This window comes from Bos taurus, chromosome 12 (genome assembly GCF_002263795.3).
Source record: "Bos taurus isolate L1 Dominette 01449 registration number 42190680 breed Hereford chromosome 12, ARS-UCD2.0, whole genome shotgun sequence".
Lineage (NCBI taxonomy): Eukaryota > Metazoa > Chordata > Mammalia > Artiodactyla > Bovidae > Bos > Bos taurus.
Genome location: NC_037339.1, coordinates 14,680,439 through 14,705,274, shown reverse-complemented (window position 1 = coordinate 14,705,274; position 24,836 = coordinate 14,680,439). Strand labels below are relative to the sequence as shown.

The 24,836-nt window shown below is 38.5% G+C and overlaps 1 protein-coding gene across 5 annotated transcripts in view; it reads left to right on the top strand.

Moving 5' to 3' along the window:
- The window catches only part of TSC22D1 (TSC22 domain family member 1), a 123,428-nt gene that overhangs the window by 96,316 nt on the left and 2,276 nt on the right, over positions 1–24,836 (top strand). For 3 of the 5 annotated variants that reach the window (XM_024999842.1, XM_005213604.5, XM_005213606.5), the window contains one exon: positions 24,462–24,513. In XM_024999842.1, coding sequence (XP_024855610.1) covers positions 24,511–24,513 — 3 coding nt within the window. In that variant the 5' untranslated portion in view covers positions 24,462–24,510. Of the gene's footprint in view, positions 1–23,291; positions 23,390–23,693; positions 24,056–24,461; positions 24,514–24,836 lie in introns of those variants that run through there. The other 2 variants (XM_005213608.5, NM_001034377.2) reach the window with 2 other exon arrangements.

Sequence of the window (24,836 nt, the reverse complement as noted above, 5' to 3'; positions counted from 1 at the left end):
ATTATTATTACATGACCTTTTGAGATACACACTCTATCAGTTTTCTATTACTGTAACATACTCCCCTAAAATTTAGTGGCTTAAACCAACAATAAACATTTATTATCTGCTCAGTTTCTGAGGGTCAGGAATAGCTTAATTGGATGGTTCTGGCTCAGGGTCTCTCAGGAGGTTATGGTCAAGATATCAGTCAAGGCTACAGGCATCTGAAGATTTAACACTGGGCTGGAGGACCCACTGTCAAGATGGGGCACTCAGATGGTCGATGTTGGGTGTTAGCCGGATGTCTCTTAGTTCCTTGCCATGTGGACCTTTTCTACACAGGGCTACGTGAGGGTCTTCGTGACATGACAGCTGGCTTTTCCCAGAGAGAGTGATCAAAGAGTCTTAGAAAGCACACACCATTGTTTGTACGGTATTTTTCCCAGGTCAGCACTCTTCACTGTGGAAGGGAGCTGAGCAAGGGTGTGAGTCTTGAAGGCTGGGTACCACATACATGCATTCGTGTTGATCGTTGTCCTTGTAAAACAGGTGCAGTCTGTATCTTTGTTCACTTAGTACTTTCATGTTGTTTAGTTTCTATTATTTGTGGTGTCTATAACTCCTTAGTTTCTTTTGTTTCTAAACACGAGATTATAAAATGTAATAGTTATACATAATTTTCTCTAGAATGCAACTCAGCAGACATTGAGTACTTTCTGTGTACATAGTTAAGCATTTAAAATTTGCCACTATATACTTGAGTATATGAAAATGTAAGCCATGTACATATATTTAAAAATAACTCGATTATGGGCACAGTCAACAGTACAGAAAATGACTCATTTTTCTTTTCATTTTTCTTTCATGAATTGATCTACTTTCCTGGCATTGCTCTTTGACAATTACTGTGATTGAACTGCAGGTAAGGATTCTTTTCAACTTTTTCTCTTTTATTATAATCTTAAGAGCAAATGAAAGTAAATTTGCAAATATAATTTTTTAAATGAAATCCTTGAATGAAATACCACACATTTAAGGATTTAGACATTTCTTTCGAAAGGCCATCTTCAAAGAGAGAAATAGTCTCTTTATATCAACTTCCATATGAAATTCAGTAGTTAATCTGAATTCCCACTGACCCATCTCTGAGTTCAAGTGCTTAGTGTTAAACCCTTGGGCTGGTCACCCAGCTGAACTTCTAGTGTGTCAAGAGTGCTGCAATTTAGCTAAAGATACTGTTTCTGTAATTCTGGGTAGAATGAAGATTAATACAGGTATGTGAGAAGTCTGTGAGTATGTCAAATAGTTGAATGTGATTTACAGATGTTAGGTTACTGTTGTTGTTTAATTGCTATGACGTGTCCGGCTCTTTTGTGATCCCATGGACTGTGGCCTACCAGGCTCCTTTGTCCATGGGATTTCCCAGACGAGAATGCTGGACTAGGTTGCCATTTCCTTCTCCAGGGCATCTTCCTGACCCAGGAATCCAACCCATGTCTCCTGCATTGGCAGGCAGATTCTTTACCACTGAGCTACAGGGAAGCTCCAAAGAAATTTCCAGGGACTTTTAAAGTGAAATTTCATAATTTTAGGAAATCATACATAATTTTTATAGTTATTTATAGTTTCTTCCTTATGTTTATCCATAGATGATGTCTAATTTTGTTACTTTGTCAAGTAAAATTGAACCCTTTGATCAACACTTGAGAATTATAAAATCAATTTTATTTTGTTTTTTCAGAATTAAGATTAGCAGGGATATGCTAAAATTATTAAGTGGATCTTTTTTATTGAAAAGCGTGACATAATTTGAATTATTTTTCAAATTTCATAAGTGTTCAATGTGTATAACATACATCTAAAATCTTATTTATAGTTATGTACATTAACTTAATTTTTATACATTATATATTTTAATATAAGCTTTACTTTTCACAGATAAGTAAAGAGTATTTAAATATTTCCTGACACATTCACCATCTTTTTTTCATTGAAATATAGTTCACTTATAATATTAGTTTTTAGTATACACATAGTAATTTGGCATTTTTACAGATTACACACCATACAAAGTTATAATATTGTTGACTGTATTCCTTGTTCTATACATTACATTCCTGTGACTTATTTATTTTTAAACTGGTACTTTGTACCTTTTAAAACCCCTTCTCCTATTTTCCCATCCCCACCCCTTCACCACCCTCCAGCCGCCCACAGCTACTAGTTTGTTTTCTGTATATGTGAATTAATTTTGTTATATTTGTTCATTTGTTTTGGTTTTTAGATTCTACATATAAGTGAAAACATACAGTACTTCTCTGTCTTATTTCACTAAGCTTAATAACCTCCAGATCTATCCATGTTGTTGCAGATAGCAAGATGTTTTTTCTTTTTTATGGCTGAGTAATGTCCCTCCCCGCCCCCCCTGCCCCGCCGTGTGTCACATCTTTATCTGTTCATCTGTCAGTGGGCACTAAGATTGCTTCCGTATCTTGGCTATTGTAGCTGATGTTGCTGTGAACACAGGTACATATTTCTTTTTGAGTTAGTATTTTCACTTTCTTCAGATAAATACCCAGATGGTACTCTGGATTGTTTGGTAGTTCAATGTATAATTTTTTGAGAAACCTTCATATTTTCCATAGTGACTGTACCCATTTACATTCCCAACAGCAGTGCACAAGGCTTTCTTTTTCTCCACATCTTTGCCACTTGTTATTTCTTGTCCTTTTGATGAGAGCATTTTGACAGGTGTGAGGTGATGTCCCCTTGCGGTTTTGATTTGCATTTCTCCGGTGATTAGTGATGTTGAGCATCTTTCCATGTGCCTGTTGTCCAGCTGTATGCTTACTTTGGAAAAATGCCTGTTCAGGCCCTCTGCCCATCTTTCAGTTGAGGTGTTTTTTGATACTGAATTGTATGAGCTCTTGATATGGTTTGGATAGTAACCCCTTATTGGGTGTGCCATTTGCACATGTCATCTCAGGTTGCCTTTTTGTTTTGCTGATGGTTTCTTTGCTATGCAAACGTTTTTTAGTTTCATGTAGCTCCATCTGATTAGTTTTGCTTTTGTTGCCCTTGCCTGAGGAGATAGTTCCAAAATAATATTGCTAAGACTGAACTACTGATATTTTCTTCTAGGAGTTTTATGGCTTCAGATCTTATATATTTAAGTCTTTAATCCATTTTGGATTTATTTTTGTATGTAGTATGAGAAAATGGTCACATGTAGTCGTCCAATTTCCCCAACACCACTTACTAAAGAGGCTGCTGTCTTATCCCCGTTGTATATTCTTACCTCCTTTATTGTAGATTAACTGACTGTATATCTGTGGGTTTATTTCTGGGCTCTATGAAGGAGGCTATTAGGACTGGAACATAGTTTGGGACACCAAGTAAATAGGTGAGGAAAAAAAAAAAGAGAGGATTCTCTAAAGATATTAAACAGAAGTATTGGGAATCACTCTCTGAACTAATTCATCATATGTGCGTGCTCAGTCATGTCCAACTCTTTGCGACCCCATGGACTGTAGCCTGCCAGGCTCCTCTGTCCATGGGATTTTCCAGGCAAGAATACTGGAGTGGTTTGCCGTTTCCACCTCCAGGGGATCTTCCCAATCCAGGGATCAAACCCACATCTTGTGTATCTCCTGCATTGGTAGGCAGATTCTTTACCACTGAACCACCTGGGAAGTGCTTCATCATATTACAGACATTAAAGCAAAACTTTAGCTGTCCTTTTAACAACTTAATGAAGTCTTTTTTAGGATGACTATTATGAATTGGTTCTCAGGATAATTTTTATGTGTTAGGGATTCTCATAGTTGAAAAAATTTCTTTTGGGTATAATCTATAACAATACTATTTATTAATTAGGCTATTCTCAGGCAACTTCTGTTTTAAAAAGTAAGTGGAGAAATGTACTGACCTTTCGATAACTCTAGTTATGTCTGAAACCAAGTAGTTGAGAGCACGAGGTCATGACTTTAATTGCTTGATTAACCTGATTGATGTGAGAAATACTAGGTTCTTTCCTTGTGTTATCTCCCCATTGTATATAGAAAGAAGTGATTTTTGGAAATTTGAATTTTCTTGGGCTCCAAAATCACTGCAGATGGTAACTGCAGCCATGAAATTAAAAGATGCTTGCTCTTTGGAAGAAAAGCTATGACCAACCAAGACAGAATATTAAAAAGAAGAGACATTGCTTTGCCGACAAAGATCTTTCTAGTCAAAGCTATGGTTTTCCAAGTAGTCATGTATGGATGTGAGAGTTGGACTATAAAGAAAGCTGAGTGCCAAAAAATTGATGTTTTTGAACTGTGGCGTTGGAGAAGACTCTTGAGAGTTCCTTGGACAGCAAGTAGATCAAACCAGTCCATCCTAAAGGAAATCAGTCCTGAATATTCATTGGATGGACTGATGCTGAAGCTGAAACTCCCAGTCCTTTGGCCACTTGATGTGAAGAACTGTCTCCTTGGAAAAGACCCTGATGCTGGGAAAGATTGAAGGCAGGAGGAGAAGGGGATGACAGAGGATAAGATGGTTGGATGGCATCACTGACTCAATGGACATGAGTTTGAGCAAGCTCCAGGAGTTGGTGATGGACAGGGAAGCCTGGCGGCAGTCCATGGGGTCATAAAGAGTTATACACAACTGAGTGACTGAACTGAACTGAACTGAATTCCAAAGCAGGGTTAGATAGCATCACTGATTCAATGGATATGAACTTAAGCAAACTCCCAAGAGACAGTGGAAGACAGAGGAGCCTGGTGTGCTACAGTCCATGAAGTTCCAAAGAATGGGACAACTTAGAAACTCAACAACAAATTCCAAAGTATAAAATCTTTAAAGCAGCATTAAAAAGACATTACTGATCAAGGAATAAATAGATTTGAAATTTTACAATAACATATCTGAAGTCAAAGGACTAAAATAACATCATAGTTGCTTTTAAGAGTTTTTTGAAGGTGATAACTTTAATTGGAATTAAAAAGGCTAAGTCAGCATCATTTTGGCATTTCTCTCTTAGGCCATAAGAGGAGTTGGTGAGATGTATGGAAAGAGTAATATTGAAACTTACATTACCGTATGTAAAATAGATAGCCAATGGGAATTTGCTGTATGGCTAAGGAAACTCAAACAGGGGCTCTGTATCACCCTAGAGGGGAGGGAAGTTCAAATGAGAGGGGATATATGTATACCTACGGCTAATTCATGTTGAGGTTTGACAGAAAACAACATTCTGTAAAGCAGTTATCCTTCAATGAGAAAATGTTCATTAAAAACAATAGAATTGTGTATGCTATTAAGAGAATGAGGAGAATTTTCATTGATATCAGAACCTTAGAAGCATAAAGAGGCTCATATTTGATAGAATCTAGTTTAGTCAAGGCTATAGTTTTTCCAGTGGTCATGTATGGATGTGAGAGTTGGACTATGAAGAAAGCTGAGCACCAAAGAATTGATGCTTTTGAACTGTGCTGTTGGAGAAGACTCTTGAGAGTCCCATGGACTGCAAGGAGATCCAACCAGTCCATCCTAAAGGAAATCAGTCCTGGGTGTTCTTTGGAAGGAATGATGCTAAAGCTGAAACACCAGTACTTTGGCCACCTGATGCAAAGAGTTGACTCATTGGAAAAGACTCTGATGCTGGGAGGGATTGGGGGTAGGAGGAGAAGGGGATGACAGAGGATGAGATGGCTGGATGGCATCACCAGCTCGATGGATGTGAGTCTCAGTGAACTCCAGGAGATGGTGATGGACAGGGAGGCCTGGCGTGCTGCGATTCATGGGGTCGCAAAGAGTCGGACACGACTGAGCGACTGAACTGAACTGAACTGAACTGAAGTGACTTGGGAATAATCAGTCTTCACTAATCCATTTGAGAATTGGAATTGGATCCTAGAATTCTTCTATTTTGATATAAACAGAGTTGGACATCCTTGGAAACTTAGTTTTCTAAGTCCATCCAATAATATAAAACAGTGTCAGTAGCCATAGTTCTTAGACTTAGATCAAATGTGCACTTATAATAAAATACCTATTAACTCAGAATTGGAAATTTGATTATGTGTATGTACATATATATAAACTCCTTTTTCCATTAACTTGTGTATCATTGCTGGAAATTCTTTAGCAGTTTTCTCTTCTTCATCCTCTGCTTCACAGAGAATGACAGCTGGAAACTTTAAAATTATAGAGATTTTTGAGACTACTAGTCATTAGTAGCACTGTTAATAAAAGAAGCAACTTCTGCAGCATCTAGTGATTTCCATTTAAGATCTTTGTGTAGAGATAGTGCTTTCTCTGGAGAAGGAAATGGCAGCCCACTCCAGTGTTCTTGCCTGGAGAATCCCAGGGACAGGGGAGCCTGGTGGGCTGCCGTCCACGGGGTCACACAGAGTCGGACACGACTGAAGTGACTTAGCAGCAGCAGCAGCAGTGCTTTCTCTTTGATTGTGAAAAAGGTTGTTCTTGGTTTTTTGTTTCATTTTGTTTGGAAATCAGGAAGATTTCCATTTCTTCTGTTTATCAAGAGCTTGTTCTCACTGGCTTCACATCACTTGAAGTTGCTGTAGCTCTAAGTGTTTCTTTTAAGTTCAGGTGTTCTTTGGTGGCCCACAGTGTGGATTCCTTTATGCTTGTTGCTCTGGAGAGATATCACTTACTCTCTGATGTCTTTCAAAACGTCCTATTCTTAGCTTCTTCCTCATTAGTTAAATTTTTTTCCTTTTCATGCACTGCTTGATATATTTTTTTTAAATTAAAGCATAGCTGGTTTACAAAGTTGTGTTAGTTTCAGGTGTACAGCAAACTGATTCAGTTACACACACACACACACACACACACACACGTATATATACACTATAGTCTTTTTCAGATTCTTTTCTATTCTAGGTTATTATAGGATATTGAATATAGTTGCCTGTGCTATGCAGTAGGTCCTTGTTTATCGACTTTGTATATAGTGGTGTGTATCAGTTAATCCCAACCCACTGCCTGGAATTATTTTTGAACCAGGGTCGTTAGACATGTTTGGGATTTGAATGAGTGCTTTTTTTTTTTTTTTCTTTAATATACCAAAGTTAGAAAAGTTAAGATTTGCGAAAGAATAGCAAACAATCTTGTAGGATATCAAACTACGAGTAGCTGATAATATGCTTGAGATGTGTGTGTGTTTGTTTTTCCAGGCAGCCTGATCCAGCTGGATGCAGTTTCCTGTGTTCTGCTAATATTGCTTGAACACATAAGCCTAAGCAAAATGTGAAATATGAATTATGCTCAAGTTGTCTAATGTATAGGCTATATTGTATATTGGAACAATTTGTGTTTTCCCAATATGCTTTATAACAGAACAGATTGTGCTTGATAGTCTCTTTTAATTTAAAAAAGCATGATCTGTAGCTCTAGGAAATTTTCTTGCATTATTTTATGATACTTTCTTCTCCTCCATATTCTCTGTTCTGTTTGCAAAAATTTTGAGTTTTTATTGAACATTTGCTGCAGATGTTAGTCCTTCTAAACTGCCGTCCTGGGACTTCCCTGGTGGTCCAGTGGTTAAGACGCCTCACTTCTATGGGGGGCAGGGAGGGCAGCACAGGTTTTATCCCTGGTTAGGAAACAAAGATCCCACATACTGCATGGCATGGCCAAAACATCAAAATAGAAAAAAGAGCAATCCAGCTTTTGAAAAAATAATACACTGCTGTTTTTTCTCTTCTTTCCTGTTTTTCCCTTTTTGGTATTTGTTCTGGTTCTGAGATATTTCTTCAGCTTTACTTTTCATTCATTCTAGGAAATTTTCACTTGTGCTTTTATAATAGCAGTTTTTCAATTTCCATGAGTTTTTGTAGTGTTCTGTTGTTTTCTACTCCACCCCTCTCCATCTCCATTATTTTATCCATGTAAACTTTTAGCATCTTCAAAGCTTCTTCATTCCCTCAGTTTCCCTCAGGTTCCTTTTTCTTTGGGTGGTGGTTCCATTAGAGAGTAGTTAGGCCTTGCTCAGTTATTCAGTTGGTAAGGATAGGTAAGGGTCTGTTTTTCTCTACAGACTCTCATTTTGCCTGTACCTTGCACTTTGAGAAGCCTGTGCTTTAGAAGTATTGGATTCTTCAATGCATATCAGCTATCTTCTGATATGTCTTGCTTTGTCTTGCTTCTATATGTCTTGCTTTGGTTTCAGCTTGATGAATTACCATCTTTTTTTCCAGGCTGTTGAAATCGATATCTCTCACGTTTACTCTGTCCTTCTATGTTTAAAACCAGATTCTCTCTCTTTAGTGGTTTGTTGGCAGCAACAGGGATAATATAATTGACTGTATTCAGTCTACCATATTCACTTGGAAGTAGCTTTGAAGAGCTTTATAGCTGAAGGAAATAAACTCTATGAGATTCTCATGGCTTCATGAAATTGTATAAATGAAGATGCAGAGAAGAGGGCTGTCACTATATTTCTATATTTCTGGAACTTTGTAGACAGATAATTCTACAAAGGGACATCACTTGTGTATAGTTGCAGGCAGGAAAAGTTTCTGAGTTTTTATTGAAAGGTGAAAAGCACCCCTAAATAATCATTGAAGAAACTATTTAGGAGCATACCAAATGGTATGTAATACCTACGGCTATATTGCTATTAAATGCTCAGCAGTGCTTCTTAAATGCACTGTGTATCATAATGCTGATTTCAGTCACTGTTCTGCCAGAGAAGAAGGGAGTCTTTCGGAGTACCAAGAAAGCCAGGGCCATCCCTTGCATTGTGTACTGCTCACCACATATCCCCATGATGCTTCACGATGGCTTAACTTTGTATGGACTCAAGAATATCAGATGAGCATTGCCTCTGCCTATTCTGTCTCTTTGATATGCTCTTCCATGACTGATTCCTTCATTTCCTACAGGTTTTTACTCAAGAGTCACTTTCTCATGGAGGGCTTTCTTGATGACTATCTGAAATTTATCCTCTCTGATCTTCGACATTCCGACTTCCATTCTTTTTCTCCTCAGTATTATCAGTATCTCCTATACTATTTAGCTTTTAAAATTTTTAATTTATTTTTATTGAAGTGTAATTGCTTTTCAGTGTTGTGTTAGTTTCTGCTGTACAACAAAGTGAATTAACTATGTGTATACATATATTTGGTCTTCCCTCATAGCTCAGATGGTAAAGCATCTGCCTACAATGCTGGAGACTGGGGTTCAGTCCCTGGGTTGGGAAGATCTCCTGGAGAAGGAAATGGCAACCCACTCCAGTGTATTCTTGCCTGGAAAATCCCATGGACGGAGGAGCCTGGTAGGCTACAGTCCATGGGGTTGCAAAGAGTCGGACATGACTGAGCAACTTCACATCACTATACATATATTTGGAAATGGCAGCCCACTCCAGTATTCTTGCCGGGAGAATCCTGTGGACAGGGGAGCCTGGTGGGCTGCTTGCTGTCCATGGGTCTCACAGAGTTGGACACAACTGAAGCAACTTAGCATGCATGCATGCATTGGAGAAGGAAATGGCAACCCACTCCAGTATTCTTGCCTGGAGAATCCTGTGGACAGAGGAGCCTGGTGGGCTGCTTGCTGTCCATGGGGTTGCACAGAGTCGGACATGACTGAAGCGACTTAGCAGCAGCAGCATACATATATTCCCTCCCTCTTGCGCCTCCCTCCCAGCCCACCCCCATCTTACCCCTCTAAGTGAATATTCCTTGGTTTAGAAGTCTATATGTAAATCTGGGATTCCTGATCTAGAGGACAGCATATTGAATCAGAAGGTGGTTCTCTGCCCCATCCTACGGTAGATGAGATAAATGCTGTACAAAGCACACAGTGTCTTTGAACTTCACTTTCTAAACCTACAGAAGAAGGAAATTAGAACTAGATGATCTCTACGGGCCATTTCAGCTCTAAAATTCTGCAGAGACCAGTAAAAGAAACCCTCAGGCCCAGTGAAGTCACAGAGTTGGAGTCTGAGAGACTGTAATATGGAAACGCACCCCTTGATCAAAGCAGAAGGTGTTTGTTAAACACATAGCGTCCCTAGCACAGAATTACCTCTTCCAGTCGCTGATGTTCACCTGAGTCTGTACTGCCTTTGAAATTCAGGAGCTATGTAATGCTCTAGTATTTATCTTCACCTGTGTAAATAAAACTGCTCAACCGAGCTTCATCTGCTTGTTTCAGGATCCCCAGGGACCGGCTCTAATGGCCCTACGAGGTTCTCTGTGTACAGAATCATGGTTAATGTCCTCCCCACTGGCTCTTCTTTCTACTGCTTATCATTGTTGTTATCTTAGGGAAATTAACATAAAAAACAGCTTAAAGTAACTAGTTGCTTTTAAAAAGTTAAAGAAGAGCCTGAAGCATCTGTTTCCCATAGCTGTGCAAAGGTAAAATAGAAGTAGTGTTCATTTCTGATAGACTTGCACAAGGTTCTTGAAATAGCAAATCATAATCAGGGTAACTTTTCGCTTCTTCAGAGTTTTATGTTTTTTGATTTCAAAATCTGTGATGCCCATTTTGCCCGTGGCTTCTGATTTTCATAATCTACCACAATTTAGCAAAAGCAGTGGTTTATAAAGAAATTTGGCTTTGAGGAGCTTATTTTCATGACGATAAAAAGGAGAAAAGAGAATGTTAATCATTTGAATCCTGTTGACTCTTTGAGCATAAGGGCATTATTTTGGAATTAATGGTTATGTCAGGGACTTCCTTGGTAGTCCAGTGGTTAAGACTTCACCTTCCAGTGCAGGCCTTCTGGTGCAGAGGGCGCAGGTTCGGTTCCTGGTCAGGGAGCCAAGATCCCACGTGCCTTAGGGCCAAAAAACCAAGACGTAGAACAGAAGCAATGTTGTAACAAATTCAATAAAGACTTGAAGAATGATCCACATCAAAAAAATCTTTAAAAGATAGTTATATTAAATAAAGCAAATATATATAGAGAGAGGCATGTGCAGACAGGTATGGAAGAACCAGAGATTGCTTCTAGAACTTTAAAATAATTTAAAAGTAATTGTATATATGTAGAGAGAAAATATACAGAAAGAGACAGGAAAAATATAGAGAGCCTTGTATGTGTGTGTATAAATAAATAAAAGGTTAATTTAAATGTGCTAGTATTTTGTTAGGATTTTTGAAATTCTTCCTCTGAGCAAGTAATTTGTTGAGTCTTCTAATCCTCATATGAGATTTAGGAAACCTGTAGTATCAATATACCTCTGTTCTTCTGCAGGTTAATTACCAACAAATTTGATAGCTTTAAGACAAAGCAAAATTGTAGTTTAAAATTCAAACCCAATAATACATTTCCAATAATTATAGAGCAGTTAGTTCTGAAATAGACATTTTTTTTTAGGTCTGGTCAGTGAAAGTATTAAAGTCCTTGTGTTATAACTTTTTAATAGCTTTTTTTTCTTTTCTCTTTGCTTTCAGTTTAAAATATTTTTAATCAAAATACATGCATAGGTAACTAGAGAAGTAAATTCATAGAAGTGGACAGTAGCATGATGATTACTGGGGCCAGGGTGGGGGATGAGTGTGGGGAATTATTTAATATGCATGGTGTCAGACTTGCTAGAAGAAAAAGTTGTAGAGATCTGTTTTACAACAAGGTATATACTCTTTACAATACCAAACTGTACACTTAAGATGGTTAAGTTGATAAATTTTAGGTTATATGTGTTTTACCACAATAAAAAATACACATGCATTTATAAAGATCAGGTAGAATAGAAAAAAATATTAGCTGTTCCTTTTTTTTATCTTCTCACCTGCTACCTAGCCACTCTTTTCTTTCATTTTTTTAAAGTGTGATTTACATACAGTAAAGTTTCTCTCTTTAGTACACAGTTCTACAAGTTTTGACAAACACACACAGTGGTTATACCATCAGCACAATCAAGAAATGAAACAGTTCCATCTTCTACAAAAACCTCTCCTCTCTCACCCCAAGGCTCTGGCAACTTCTGATCTGGTTTGTTTGTTTGTCTGTCTGTCTTTTGTCCGCATAGGTTTGTCTTTTCTGGCTTCTTTCACTTAACCATAATATATTTGAGATTCATTCGTGTTCCTGTGTGTATCAGTACTTAATTTCTTGTTATGGCTGAGTAGTATTCTACGGTATAGGTGTACCATGATTTGTTTATCCATTCTGCAGTTGAATGACATTTGGGTTGTTTCCACTTCTGAGTGATTATGACAAAGGGCTTCCCTGGTGGCTTAGCGGTAAGGAATCTGCCTGCAATGCAAAGAGCCACAGGAGATGCAGGTTTGATCCCTGGGTTGGGAAGATCCCCTGGAGGAGGGCCTGGCAACCCACTCCAGTATTCTTGCCTGGAGAAACCCATGGACAGAGAAGCATGCGCTCACTAACTTAGACTGGGATTATTGGGTTTTATGGAGAGTGAGTCTAACTTTATAAGCAACTCCTGAACTGTTTTACAAAGCGGTTATACCATTTTACATTCCTGACATACATGAGCATTCCAACTGCTCTGCAGCCTCATCAGCAGTTGATATTTTTAGGTTAAATTTTTAAAAGATTTCCCCCCTCTGGTATCTCATTGGGACTTCCCTGGTGGCTCAGATGATACAGAATGTGCCTGCAATGCAGGAGACCTGGGATTCAATCCCTGGGTCAGGAAGATCCCCTGGAGAAGGGAATTACATTGCTGTATCTCATTATGGTTTTAGTTTGCATTTCTGTAATGACTAATGATGTTTAACATTTTTTCATGTGCTCTTTACCAGTCTTCATCTTCTTTGATAAAGTGTTGTCCATTTTTTAAAAAATTGGGTTGTTTCCTTGCTATTGAGTTTTAAGAATTCTTTATATATCTGGATATAAGTCCTTTACCAGATGTGTGACTGGCAATATTTAATTACAGTCTATAGCTTGTATTTTCATTCTTGTAACTGTGTCTTTCACAGAACCAAAATTCTCTACGTTAATAAAGTCTAGTTTATTGATTTTTTTTTTTTTCTCTTTTATGGATGGTGCTTCTTGTGCCATATGTAAGAAGTCTTTGCCTAACCCAAGGTCCCACGGAATTATAGTTTGGGATTTTACATTTAAGTCTGTGGTCCGTTTTAAGTTGATATTTCATGTGGTGGGGGAAGAATGGGTCAAATTGGGTTTTGTTTTTTTATATGCATCTAGTTGTTTCAGTACTGTTTGTTGGAAATATCTTTCTGCACGAAGTCAGTTTTACATCTTTGTCAAATCAGTTTCCATATATGCATGAGACTGTCTCTTAACCTCTCTGTTCTATTCCATTGCTCTGAACATCTGTCCTTTTACCAATACCATACTATCCTGACGAGAGTAACTTTACAGAAAGCCTCGAGTGGGAGTCCCTCAGCACTTTTCTTAATGTTGTTTGGCTCATTCTAGTTCTTTTACTTTCACATATAAATTTTAGAATCACTTTATCTTTTTTTTTATAAGATGTCTTGCTGGAATTTTGATTGGGATTACATCGAATCTATACATTATTGTAGGGAGGGGTAATTGACATGTTACCCATGCTGTCTTTCAGTTGGTGAACACAGTTTATCTCACCATTTATTTGATTCTCTTGGATTTCTTTTGTCAGCATTTCTTAGTTTTCAGCATACAGATATTATACATATTTTGTTAGATTTTACACCTGTTTCACATGTTTTTATGATATTGTAAATGGAATTTAAAAAATATCAGTGTTTAATTGTTTATGCTAGTACATAGGAATACAACTGCTTTTTCTGATTGAACTTGTATCCCATGACTTAGGTAAACACGCTTATTGTTAGTTCCTGTAGTTTTTTGTGTGCATTCTTAGGGATTTTCCGTATAGGCAGTCTTGTGCTAAGTTGCCTTAGGCACGTCCAACTCATTGCTACCCTATGGACTGTGTAGCCCACCAGGCTCCTCTGTCCGTGATATTCTCCAGGCAAGAATACTGGAGTGGGTTGCCAGGCCCTCTTCCAGGGGATCATCCTGACCCAAGGCTCAAACTCTAGTCTTTTATGTCTCCTGCATTGGCAGGCGGGTTCTTCACCGCTAGCGCCACCTGAAAAGCCCCAAAGACAATCATATTATCTGTTAATAGGATAGTTTTATTTTTATCTTTTTAATCTGTATATCCATTCTTTTGGTCTTCCTTCCTCCCCCCCCCCCCTTTTTTTTTTTTGCCTTATTGCCTGCCTATTACTATTACCTCCAGTGTCATATTGAATAGTATTGCTGAGATTGGACATTCTTGCCTTTTTTTCCAATCGTAGGAGGAAAGCATTCATTCTTATATTGTTAAGTGTGTGTGAACTGAATGGTTTTTATTAGGGTGAAGAACTTCAATTCCTATTTTGCTGAGAGTTTTTTTTTTATTATGAATGGAGGTTGAATTTTGTCAGATTGCTTTTTCCTGCCTCTATTGAGATGACCCTGTAATTTTTCTTTAGTCTGTTGACTAAATCATACAGTAGAATCATATTGATTTTCAGATGTTTACCTTGCCTTCTCAGAATAAATGCTATTTGGTCCTGATTATATAACTGGTGTCAAGTTGCCAAAACTTTTTAAAGAATTTTAGTATCTCTGTTCAGTAGGGCTATTGGTCTATAGCTATCTTCTTTTTTTTTTTTAATAACATCATTACCTGATTTTAGTATTAGGGTCATGCTGGCCTTGTAGAATGATTTGGGAAGTATTTTCCCTTCTTGAGTTTTCTGGAAGAGAGTTTGTATAGAATAGGTATTATTTCTTCCTTAAATGTTTACCAGTGAAACCACATGGGCCTGAGGGTTTTGGCATAGGAAGATTTTAAATTACAAATTAATTTTTAAAAGAGACCATTTAGATTACCTGTTTCTCCTGGAGTGAGTTTTGGTAGTTTTTGTTTTTCTAGGAATTTGTTCATTATATCTAAGTTGTTATATTTATTAAAATAAATGTAATATGCTATGTTTTATTTTATTTTTTTCTCAGTTCAAAATATTTCCCAATTTCCCTTTTATTTGACCTCCATAGGCTATTTAGGTATGTGTTATTTCCAAATATTCAGAGATTTTCCAAATAATTTTCTGTCATTGATTTCTAATTCAATTCCAATGTGTGTATACAGCATGCTTTGTATGATTTGAATTCTTTTAAATTTCTTGAGACTTGTTTTGTGGCTCAGAATGTGGTGTCTCCTGGTAAAAGTGCCATGTGTGCTTGAAATGAACGTGTATTCTGCTGCTACTGGATGGAACGTTCTACAGAAACCAGCTAGGTCAAGTGCTTGACAGTTATTCAAGTGTTCAGTATTCTTATTTTCTGTTTACTGTCTTTCAGTTACTGAGGATTGTTGAAAACTACAGTTTTGGGATTTTTTTATTTCTCCTTACAGTTCTATCAGTTTTTGCTTAATATAGTTTGAATCTCTGTTATCAGTGTTTAAACACTTAGGATTTTTATGACCTCTTGATAAATTGATCCTTTTATTCATTAGGAAATGATTTAGCCTTGCAGTCTACTTGGTCTGAAAAATACAGCCTTTTCAGCATTCAGCATTTGATTATTTTAACATAGAGGATCTTCTTCCATTCTCTTATTTTGCCCATTTATGCCTTTATATTTAAAGAATTATTTCTTAAAGCCAGCAGTAGGTGTGTCTTGCTTTTTTATCTAATCCAACAATCTCTACCTTTTAATTACGGTGTTTAATTGAGAACATTTACATTTAATGTGATTATTGCTACAGTCGGTTTAAGTGTACTGTCTTATTGTTTGCTTTTTGTTCATCCCTCCTTTCTACTTCTTTTAGATTGTATTTTCTCTAATGATTCCATTTTATCTTTATTGGCTTATTATTAATAGCTATAACTCTTTGTATTGTTATTTCAGGTATTACTTTAGAGTTTGTAGAATCCATCTTTAACTTATCACATCTACTTGATAGTAATCTAAGAACTGTACAGCAGTATCCATTCCTTCTCCCCTCCTGGTCTGTGTTCTATTTTGTCATACATTTTACTTCTATGTATGATATAGCCCCTCTTCACTCATATACTGTTACTAATTTTGCTTTAAACAGTCAGTTATTTTTTAAAAGAGATATAATAGGTTTTTTTTTAAGAGAAATAATAGTTAAGGGAAATATTTTTGTGTTTAACTACATACATAGTTCCCATTTCTGAAGCTCTACATTCTTTTGTACAAAATTTCTTATGGTGATAAATTTCTTATCACTGGCAGTGATTGAGTCCTTCCAGCTTTCTGAAAAAGAACTTCATCCTCATTTTTTTTTCTTTGTTAAAATATTTATTTATTTGGCTGTGCCAGGTCTCAATTGCAGCATGCAGGATCTTTTGTTATAGCATATAAGATCTAGTTCCCTGACTAGGGATTGAAAGCAGGCCCCTGCATTGGGGGCACAGAGTCTCAGCCACTGGACCACCAAGGAAGTCCCTCGTCTTTATTTTTGCCAGATATTTTCACTGGGGACAGACTTATAAGTTGACAGACTTTTCAGAATTTCCTCTCAGCGCTTGAAAGATACTGCCACACTCTTCTGTCAACCAGAAGTCTGCTTCCAGTCTCATCTTTGTTGCTCTGTGTATAATCTAGTTCTTTTCTCTGGGTAGCTTTTAGGATGATCTCTTTATCGCTGGTTTTAAGCCATTTGATGATGATATACCTTGCTGTAGTTTTCTTCATAATTCTCTTGCTTGAGGTTTGTTTAACTTCTTGGATCTTTTTTTTTTTTTTCAATAAAATATGGAGAAAATTACCATAATTGCCTCAAATATTTTTCCCCTCCCTTCCTCTCTTCTTCAGGGACTTCACTAGAGATTTATTTGGTTGTTTGAAATTTCTCCACGGTTCAATGATATGGAGCAATAATAATTTTTTTGGTTTTTTTCTGTTTTGTTTTTGTTAGTTTCTATTGCTAATATATCACTAATATTTCTGCCCTGTTTAATTTGCTGTTAATCCCATCAGCCTATCTTTTTTCCCAAATCATATGTTTCATCCTTGTAAATTGGGTTTTCTGCACTTAATATGCTAATGTTTACCTGTACTTTCTTGAACATATAAAACATGGTTATAATAATTTCAGTGTCCTGGTATACAAATAATATCATCTTTGTCATATCTGGGTCATTTTGATTGATCGATTTTCCTCCCCATCGTGAGTCATATCTCCCTGCTTGTTTGTATGCCTGGGACTTTTCATTGGATGCCAGACATTGTGAATTATTGGTTGCTAGCTGTATTTTATTTAATATCTCTGAGCTTTGTTTCAATAAAAAATTAAGTTACTTGGAAACAGTTTGATCTTTTCAAAGCTTCCTTGTATATTTATCTATTTTATTTTTTATTGAAGTATAGTTGAATTACAGCGCTTTGTTAATTATTGCTGTGCAGCAAAGTGACTCAGTTTTTCACATATACACTCTGTTTCATATTCTCCTCCATTATGGTTTATCATGGGATACTGAATACAGTTCCCTGTGCCGTCCAGTCGGACCTTGTTGCTCACCCTTTCTATATATAATAGTTTGCATCTGCTAACCCCAAATTCCAACCCTTATCCTCTCCCACCTCCTTTCCCCTTGGCAACCACCCATCAGTCCAGAACTAACTTTTCATCGTGACTTTGGCACTATCCTTCTAAATATCTGGCATCCTGTGTTTACAAGTTTTTATTTTTTTCTTTTTTACCCAGGCTGGTGGCAACACCAGCCCTGTGTGATTTCTAGAAGCTGTTCTGCTGCTTCTGTTGCTGGCTCTTCCCCAGCCTCAGGCAGTTTCCCCACGTGTGCTATGTACTCATCTGAAACCTGGGAGCAGAGCAGCTCCTGGAAGACCCCATTCTCCCTCTTGAAAATATTTTTTAATCAAAGCAATACCTGTACATACCTAAAAATAGAGTGAATAGAAACAAAAGTTAGCAATTTCCTTTTTTCAGTCCATAAATTTATGCCTCAGCAGGCAGCCACTTTTAATTTCTCAAATTTACCCACAAATGTCCATGTAATGATATATTTATACTGTTATTTCTTGCTCTGTTAATTGTAGGCATTATATAATCAAGCCATAGTCGAGGATTTAGCACTTTTACACCATTCTTAACAGACATTGTTTTTTTCCTGCCATGCATTTCTTCTTCCCACAACCTTCCCAGTAACCTTAACTTTTTAAACCAGTAAAACAATTTTAAGAATTATTATAGTCAAGTTTTATCTATGAACATTCTTTTCTTTTACTTTTGATTTCTGCAAAACTGTAAAACTGCCTTTGAACTTAGCTAGTTGTTCAATTAGATCTGGTTCATACCTGGCTTTAGCCCCCTCCCCCTACAAATGCTCAGCTCTATTAGATCATGTCTCTGTTTATTCTCAACAAAGTGCTGCCTCCCAAAGGCTCTCTCTCCCCCCCACGATTACATACCTGTTGCTTATTATATATGACAGGTTTGCTTATTAGCACTGTCATCCCCAGATTTCCTTCCCCATCATCTTTTGGGTTCTTTCACTACACCGTGCAGCATCTTAGTTCCTGCACCACGGATCGAACCCATGCCCCCTGCAGTAGAAGCGTGAAGTCCTAACCACTGGACAGCCAGGAACATCCCTCATTATCCTGTTGATTCCCTTCCTCCTCTCCAGCATTTGAGTCCCTGGTTCATGTTTCTCATGCCATCTTTTCTTTGTGGGGGAATGTATTATTTTTTTTTAATTTTCATCTTATTGTGGTAAGAAGACTTAACCTGAGACCCACCCTCTCAAAGTTTTACATTTGCAACATCGTATTATTGATTTCAGGTGCAAGGTTGTACTGCCGATCTCTAGAACTTATTCCTCTTGCTTTTAACCCCTTTCCCTGATTTGCTCCTCCATTTTGCTGTCTAAAATATCTGAAAATGTTCTTGTGATACATTTACATTTAAATGATTTGACCAAGTGAAAAACCTTTCTCTCTTAGAATTTTATAAGCAGTTTCTCCATTGTTTCCCAGTGGCCAAAACAGCCATTCTGATACTGGTACCTGTGTTTGTACCTTGCTTTTTTCTGTTTGGGAGCTTTTAGGATTTTCTCTGTCCCAAGTGATCTTTAGTTTTGTCATGACGCACTTTGGTGTAGGGCTCTTTTCATTGATGGTGGTCGCCATTTGGTCGTCTCATATAATCAGGAGACTCGTGCCCTTCAGTTCTCAACATATTCTTAAATTGTTTCCTTGGTAATTGCCATCCCTCTGTTCTGTGTTTTTGGAATTCATTCTATTTTGCTCTTGGACCTCCTCCTCGATGGACCCGGTTAGTGTCTTGTATCTCATATTTCCATCTCTGTTTCTTTTGTTCTGTTATTTTGGGGAAGATTTTCTCAACTTTATTTTCCATCTTTTCAGTGGAAATCAAGGAAATTTAAAGTATGGTTGAATTTTTCTTAATTTTTTTTGACATTCTTTCTTGTTCCAATAGTGTGCAGGACCCAAACAATAGAACATTATTTGTGGTTTATCTGCAGTTCAGCTTTAACTTGGAGTCCTGTAGTTTCATTTGCTAAACCTGGTAAAATGACCCCCAGCACCTAGAGAGAGTGGACTAGAAAGGGAAGGTGGCGAGCAGTCCCTAGACAACAGCTGTTCGGTCAAGCTCGGGGTTCTGTGCTTCAGCCTCTTCTGCGGCAGTCAGTTTAGATTTGCAAGGAGTTTGGACAGAGGGACAAACAGGTCATCTTGTTTGAGTGGTGGGTCACCAACTGTACCTATATTGTTGTTGCTGTTGTTCAGTCACTAAGTCCTGTCCGACTCTGTGACCCCGTGGACTGCAGCACGCCAGGCCTCCCTGTCCATCCCCAACTCCCAGGGTTTACTCAAACTCATGTCCATCAAGTCAGTGATGCCATCCAGCCGTCTCCTCCTCTGCCTCCGCCTTCTCCTCCTGCCCTCAGTCTTTCCCAGCATCAGGGTCTTTACCTGTATTGTACCTATCAAGTTTGGAAGAAGAGCACATGTCACTGAATCAGCATATGTGCTATTAATATGCAGAAGTGGTTGAACTGGAATCCAGGTGAAAAGGCACTTAGGCAAAACAGAACAGAACAACAAAATCAACAACAGATAACCACCCAGTCTTAAAGGTCCGGGCTTTTTCCTGTGATCCAGATTCCCTACTGGAGTGAGACCTCTTGACCTCTGCCCAGTGTCTGAAGGGGACTAGTATCATCCATGCCTTCAGGGGTCTCTCCTGGAGGCATGCGTGTGTTTATCCTGTCCTTGGTTAAACTCTGGGCACTAAACTCACAGATGTTCTATTTTGCAAATGGAAGAAACTTTCTGTAATAGCTGGAAAGTAATTTTAGTCCTCTGGGCCTCAGACATTCCTGACCCATGGACTCTCCTCTGTAGAGATCTCTAATCTTGTTGCCTTCTTTTTGAAATTATGTCTTTTCAGTTTTCAATTTAAAATCTATCTTATCCAAGCTACCACATAACATTGAGCAGAATTCCATGCTCTATACAGTAGGTCCTTGTAGGGTACACATTTTAAATATATCTGTGTGTACATGTCCATCCCAAACTCCCTAACTCTCCTTTCCCCTTATCCTTTCCCCCAGGGAGAGTGGATACTTGTGTATGTATGGCTGAGTCCCTTTGCTATTCACCTGAAACTGTCACACCATCATTAATCGGGGGGGGGGTGTGTGTGTGTGTGTGTGTGTGTGTGTGTACAGAATAAAAAGTTTAAAAAAAGAAATGAAAGTCAAACTTAATAAATCTAACAAAGGCTATAACATTCATAGAGATTAAAATTTTTTCTCTAGTTAAAAAGAAAATCTATCTTAAAGGAACCTAGCACATTTATGAAAAAGATAGGAAAAGAAATAGATTTCTAACTATCCTTTTTCCCAGCAGATTCTCCAGAAATATATTACAGATGTTCAAGGGTGTATGTACAAGGATGTTTCTTGCAAGTGTGTCTAAGATAGCAAAGTGTTGGTGATGACCATAATGTCCCACTGTAGAGATATGGGGTAAACAGATTGCAATTTGGATATTGGCTTCTATTAGCTGAATACGTGGATGATCAGTTGGAATGAATGAAATGAAAACATGACCAGCTTGTAACTTTCTATTTTCAAGAACATCACAAATAAATAAAATTCAGTTAATTTATTAATCTTCTTAAACCAGTGGGAATTTAAAATTCTTTTCTGTATATGATCTTAGAGTTTTGGTTTTTTAAGCTCTTTTTACAACTTAAGTGATGCTTTACTTTTTCCTGTGCACTTGACATTCCATTTAAATCTGTAAATGACTTAATCATGTAATGATAACTGTAACTTTCAAAATATATAGAAACTGCTGCTGCTGCTGCTAAGTCGCTTCAGTCGTGTCCAACTCTGTGCGACCCCATAGACGGAAGCCCACCAGGCTTCCCCGTCCCTGGGATTCTCCAGGCAAGAACACTGGAGTGGGTTGCCATTTCCTTCTCCAATGCTGAAAAGTGAAAAGTGAAAGTGAAGTCGCTCAGTCGTGTCCGACTCTGAGCGACCCCATGGACTACAGCCTACCAGGCTCCTCCATCCATGGGATTTTCCAGGCAAGAGTACTGGAGTGGGGTGCCATTGCCTTCTCCGGTATAGAAACTATGATGTAGTAAATAATAATTGTGCCTAGATTCATAGACATACAGACCACATATCTGCTTCCCAAATTGTGATTTTTGAGCTTCCACTTAGTTTTTTCCTTTTGAAAATAAATTTGTATCATAATATATAATTTTTGTAAATTATAAATATGCCAACACATATTTGAATATCACTTGAATATCATTTGTTATTCAAAAGCAAAGCCTTAAAGTTTAGAGAATATAAACCTTACAATAACAAAGAATGATGATACTGCCTTGGTTTTTAAACCCCAAAGAGAATTAATTGCCCTTTCATCAACTTCCACCTTCACGAGATTTGGTACCTAACCATTTTGGACAGTTTCTAAAACCAAACACACTTTGCCAACATTGGGTCAACTTCAAAGACTTATCTAAGAGGCTCCACTAGCAACTTAAAATTTCCTAAATTAAAGGATTCTGCTTAAGAGAGAATGTTTGAGAGAGGAAAGACCATATGTGGGTTTGTGTGTGTATGTATGTAAATAGAATACGTACCTATATATGTTCTGTGGTCAAGTTTTATGTTGGAATTATTTGTGATGATACAATTTGCTTATTTGAAAGTCTTTAGTATTTGTTTTTTGTTTCTGTTTTTATAGGATTACGCCATTAGAGGGCAGTATTGTAGAGGCTTAAATGTACCTTAAACATACTGAATTGCAAGCTGTTTATAACCTATAATAATCAAGTGACCCTAAGGCCTTAGACTTATAGTATATTAAACTTTAAACTCAGTTGGTACATTCTTGCAAGTATTTTAAATTAATAGAAGAAAATTATGTAACGGGTTAAGCTATTTCACACTCAGATCTTTTAATTTTGGTTTAGAGAAGGGAATTATTTGGTCAGTGTGGCTGTAAGGTTGACACGCAGACTTTACAGTATCTCAGTTCCGCTGATGTAAGAAGGCTCAAAGGACTGACTCTTATAGAAATTGCACTTAACATCTAAAAACTTGCCTTAGGGACTTAAAGTGAAAATAGATCTATGTAGGAAGGATTCACGGAGAAGGCAATGGCACCCCACTCCAGTACTCTTGCCTGGAAAATCCCATGGATGGAGGAGCCTGGAAGGCTGCAGTCCATGGGGTCGCTGAGGGTCAGACACGACTGAGCGACTTCACTTTCACTTTTCACTTTTCAGCATTGGAGAAGGAAATGGCAACCCACTCCAGTGTTCTTGCCTGGAGAATCCCCAGGGACAGGGAAGCCTGGTGGGCTTCCGTCTATGGGGTCTCACAGAGTTGGACACGACTGAAGTGACTTAGCAGCAGCAGGAAGGATTCAACCTGTGGGGTTTTTTTTCCCCCTAGCTATACACGGAAGGAAATGCAGTTTTAAGGTTTATGGCAATGGGAACTTTTAAGATCTCATTTCATCTGGTAGATTCCTTTTGGCTTCAATTTATATATGCGTAGCAAAGACTATGTACTGCTTTTTGTTTCTACACATAATTGATAAATTCATAGAAAGGTAGAATCTCTCAAAAAGGAAATATGATTTTTTTCCCTCTAAAATTCACTAGCTTAAAAAAAAGTATTATTACAACATAGTTATCTTTATAAATAAAACCACCCTTAAAGTCCTCCAATTACTGCTGCCTGTTACAACGAGATAATTGAAATCGAGATACTCCAGCTCCTGCGAGTCTTTAAGTGCTGGGACTGGGCATGCCCAGTAGCTCAGACGGTTCTGGTTGCAAATAAGCAGCTTTCGCCGTTCAGCAGCCACAGGGACAGGCAGCTCCAGGGACGGGGTCTGACTCCCTTAAACGTAAGCACGTGCGGAGCCCTAATCGCATTTTCAGGACCCCTCGGCGTTTTCCGCCGGAGCACTGCTCGGTCTTTCCTTGATCTTGGAGGCCCCTGCGGCCCGCTTCTGGGCCCCTGAAGCCGCGGCCTGGGCCAGCCCACCCGAGGAGCCGGTGGGGAGGCTGGGGGCGGGGTGGGGGTGGGGAGGGGGCGGGGCAGCGGGAGGAGGGCGGGAAAGGGAGGAGGGGGCGGATCCAGCGGCGCGCTGGCCAATCGGCGCGGCTCTTTCCTGCATATATTTTGCACGGAGACTGGGAGCCCTAGACTAGAGCCTAGTGGAGCCCGGCTGCTGACCAGGGAACCTTCTCTGCACGGCAGTGGGATCTGCGTCTTCCCGGAATCACCAAGCCCCAGAAGCCGGGCTTCTTTCAATTAGTGCTGCCGTTTCTGTTTCTCTCTGAGCTGCGTAAAGCTAGAAGATTTTTATCTAGCCCCAACAAAGCGGCTAGTATTCCCTCTTTTTTTTTTTTTTTTCCTGCGAGGGTGTTTTTGGCTGCAATTGCATGAAATCCCAATGGTGTAGACCAGTGGCGATGGATCTAGGAGTTTACCAACTGAGACATTTTTCAATTTCTTTCTTGTCATCCTTGCTCGGGACCGAAAACGCCTCTGTGAGACTTGACAATAGGTAAATGTCGGCTGGGATACTTTTTTAAATTTACTCGTGAGATCCTTGTAATAATGCAGGTGAAAGATAGCCCGGCGAATTCCTTTGTCCATTGCTGAGAGGCTACGGTGACATGGATGTTGCTTTTTGAAATGTTCCGAATAGCCTTGTTTTTGCAGGTCTGGCCAGAGCACAGTGTTTTACCACATTATGTAATTTAGCCTTTGTGGCTCACTAAAATAGGGAAATGTCTGGATATTCGTTAGGAAGAGAGTGGCTGGTGTTTTCTGGAGGGTGATATATTACATAGCATTAAAGAATGTTCAGAAAATGATGTTAGTAACACCACAGAATTGAGGAATTCTTTTTGTCTGGGATAGGGAAAAAAGGTCTCATTTATTGATTTTTTTTCCCTTCTCTTTTTCAGCTCATCTGGTGCAAGTGTGGTAGCTATTGACAACAAAATCGAGCAAGCTATGGTATGTACTGTTTTAAAAATCGTTTGTACTAAATGTGGGCACGGTACAAAATGCAGGGTATCTTGGGATGAAAGGAGCGCATCCGTAGAAGATGATGACTGCTCTCCATACACTTAGAAATGCCGGCACTGTCTCCATTCTGCCAGCATGAAGCCACATACCGGGGCTGCTAAGGAGAGAGAAAGGGACCCTGCGGGCATTCGATGTTCTTGCCAGGACCGATTTCAAACAACCGTCAAGACTTTGGCGGAGGTGCCTGCCCCTCTTTTGGTGGGGAATTGCTGGGAACGCGCTGGCCCAGCGTGTCCTTCGGTCTCGGGCAC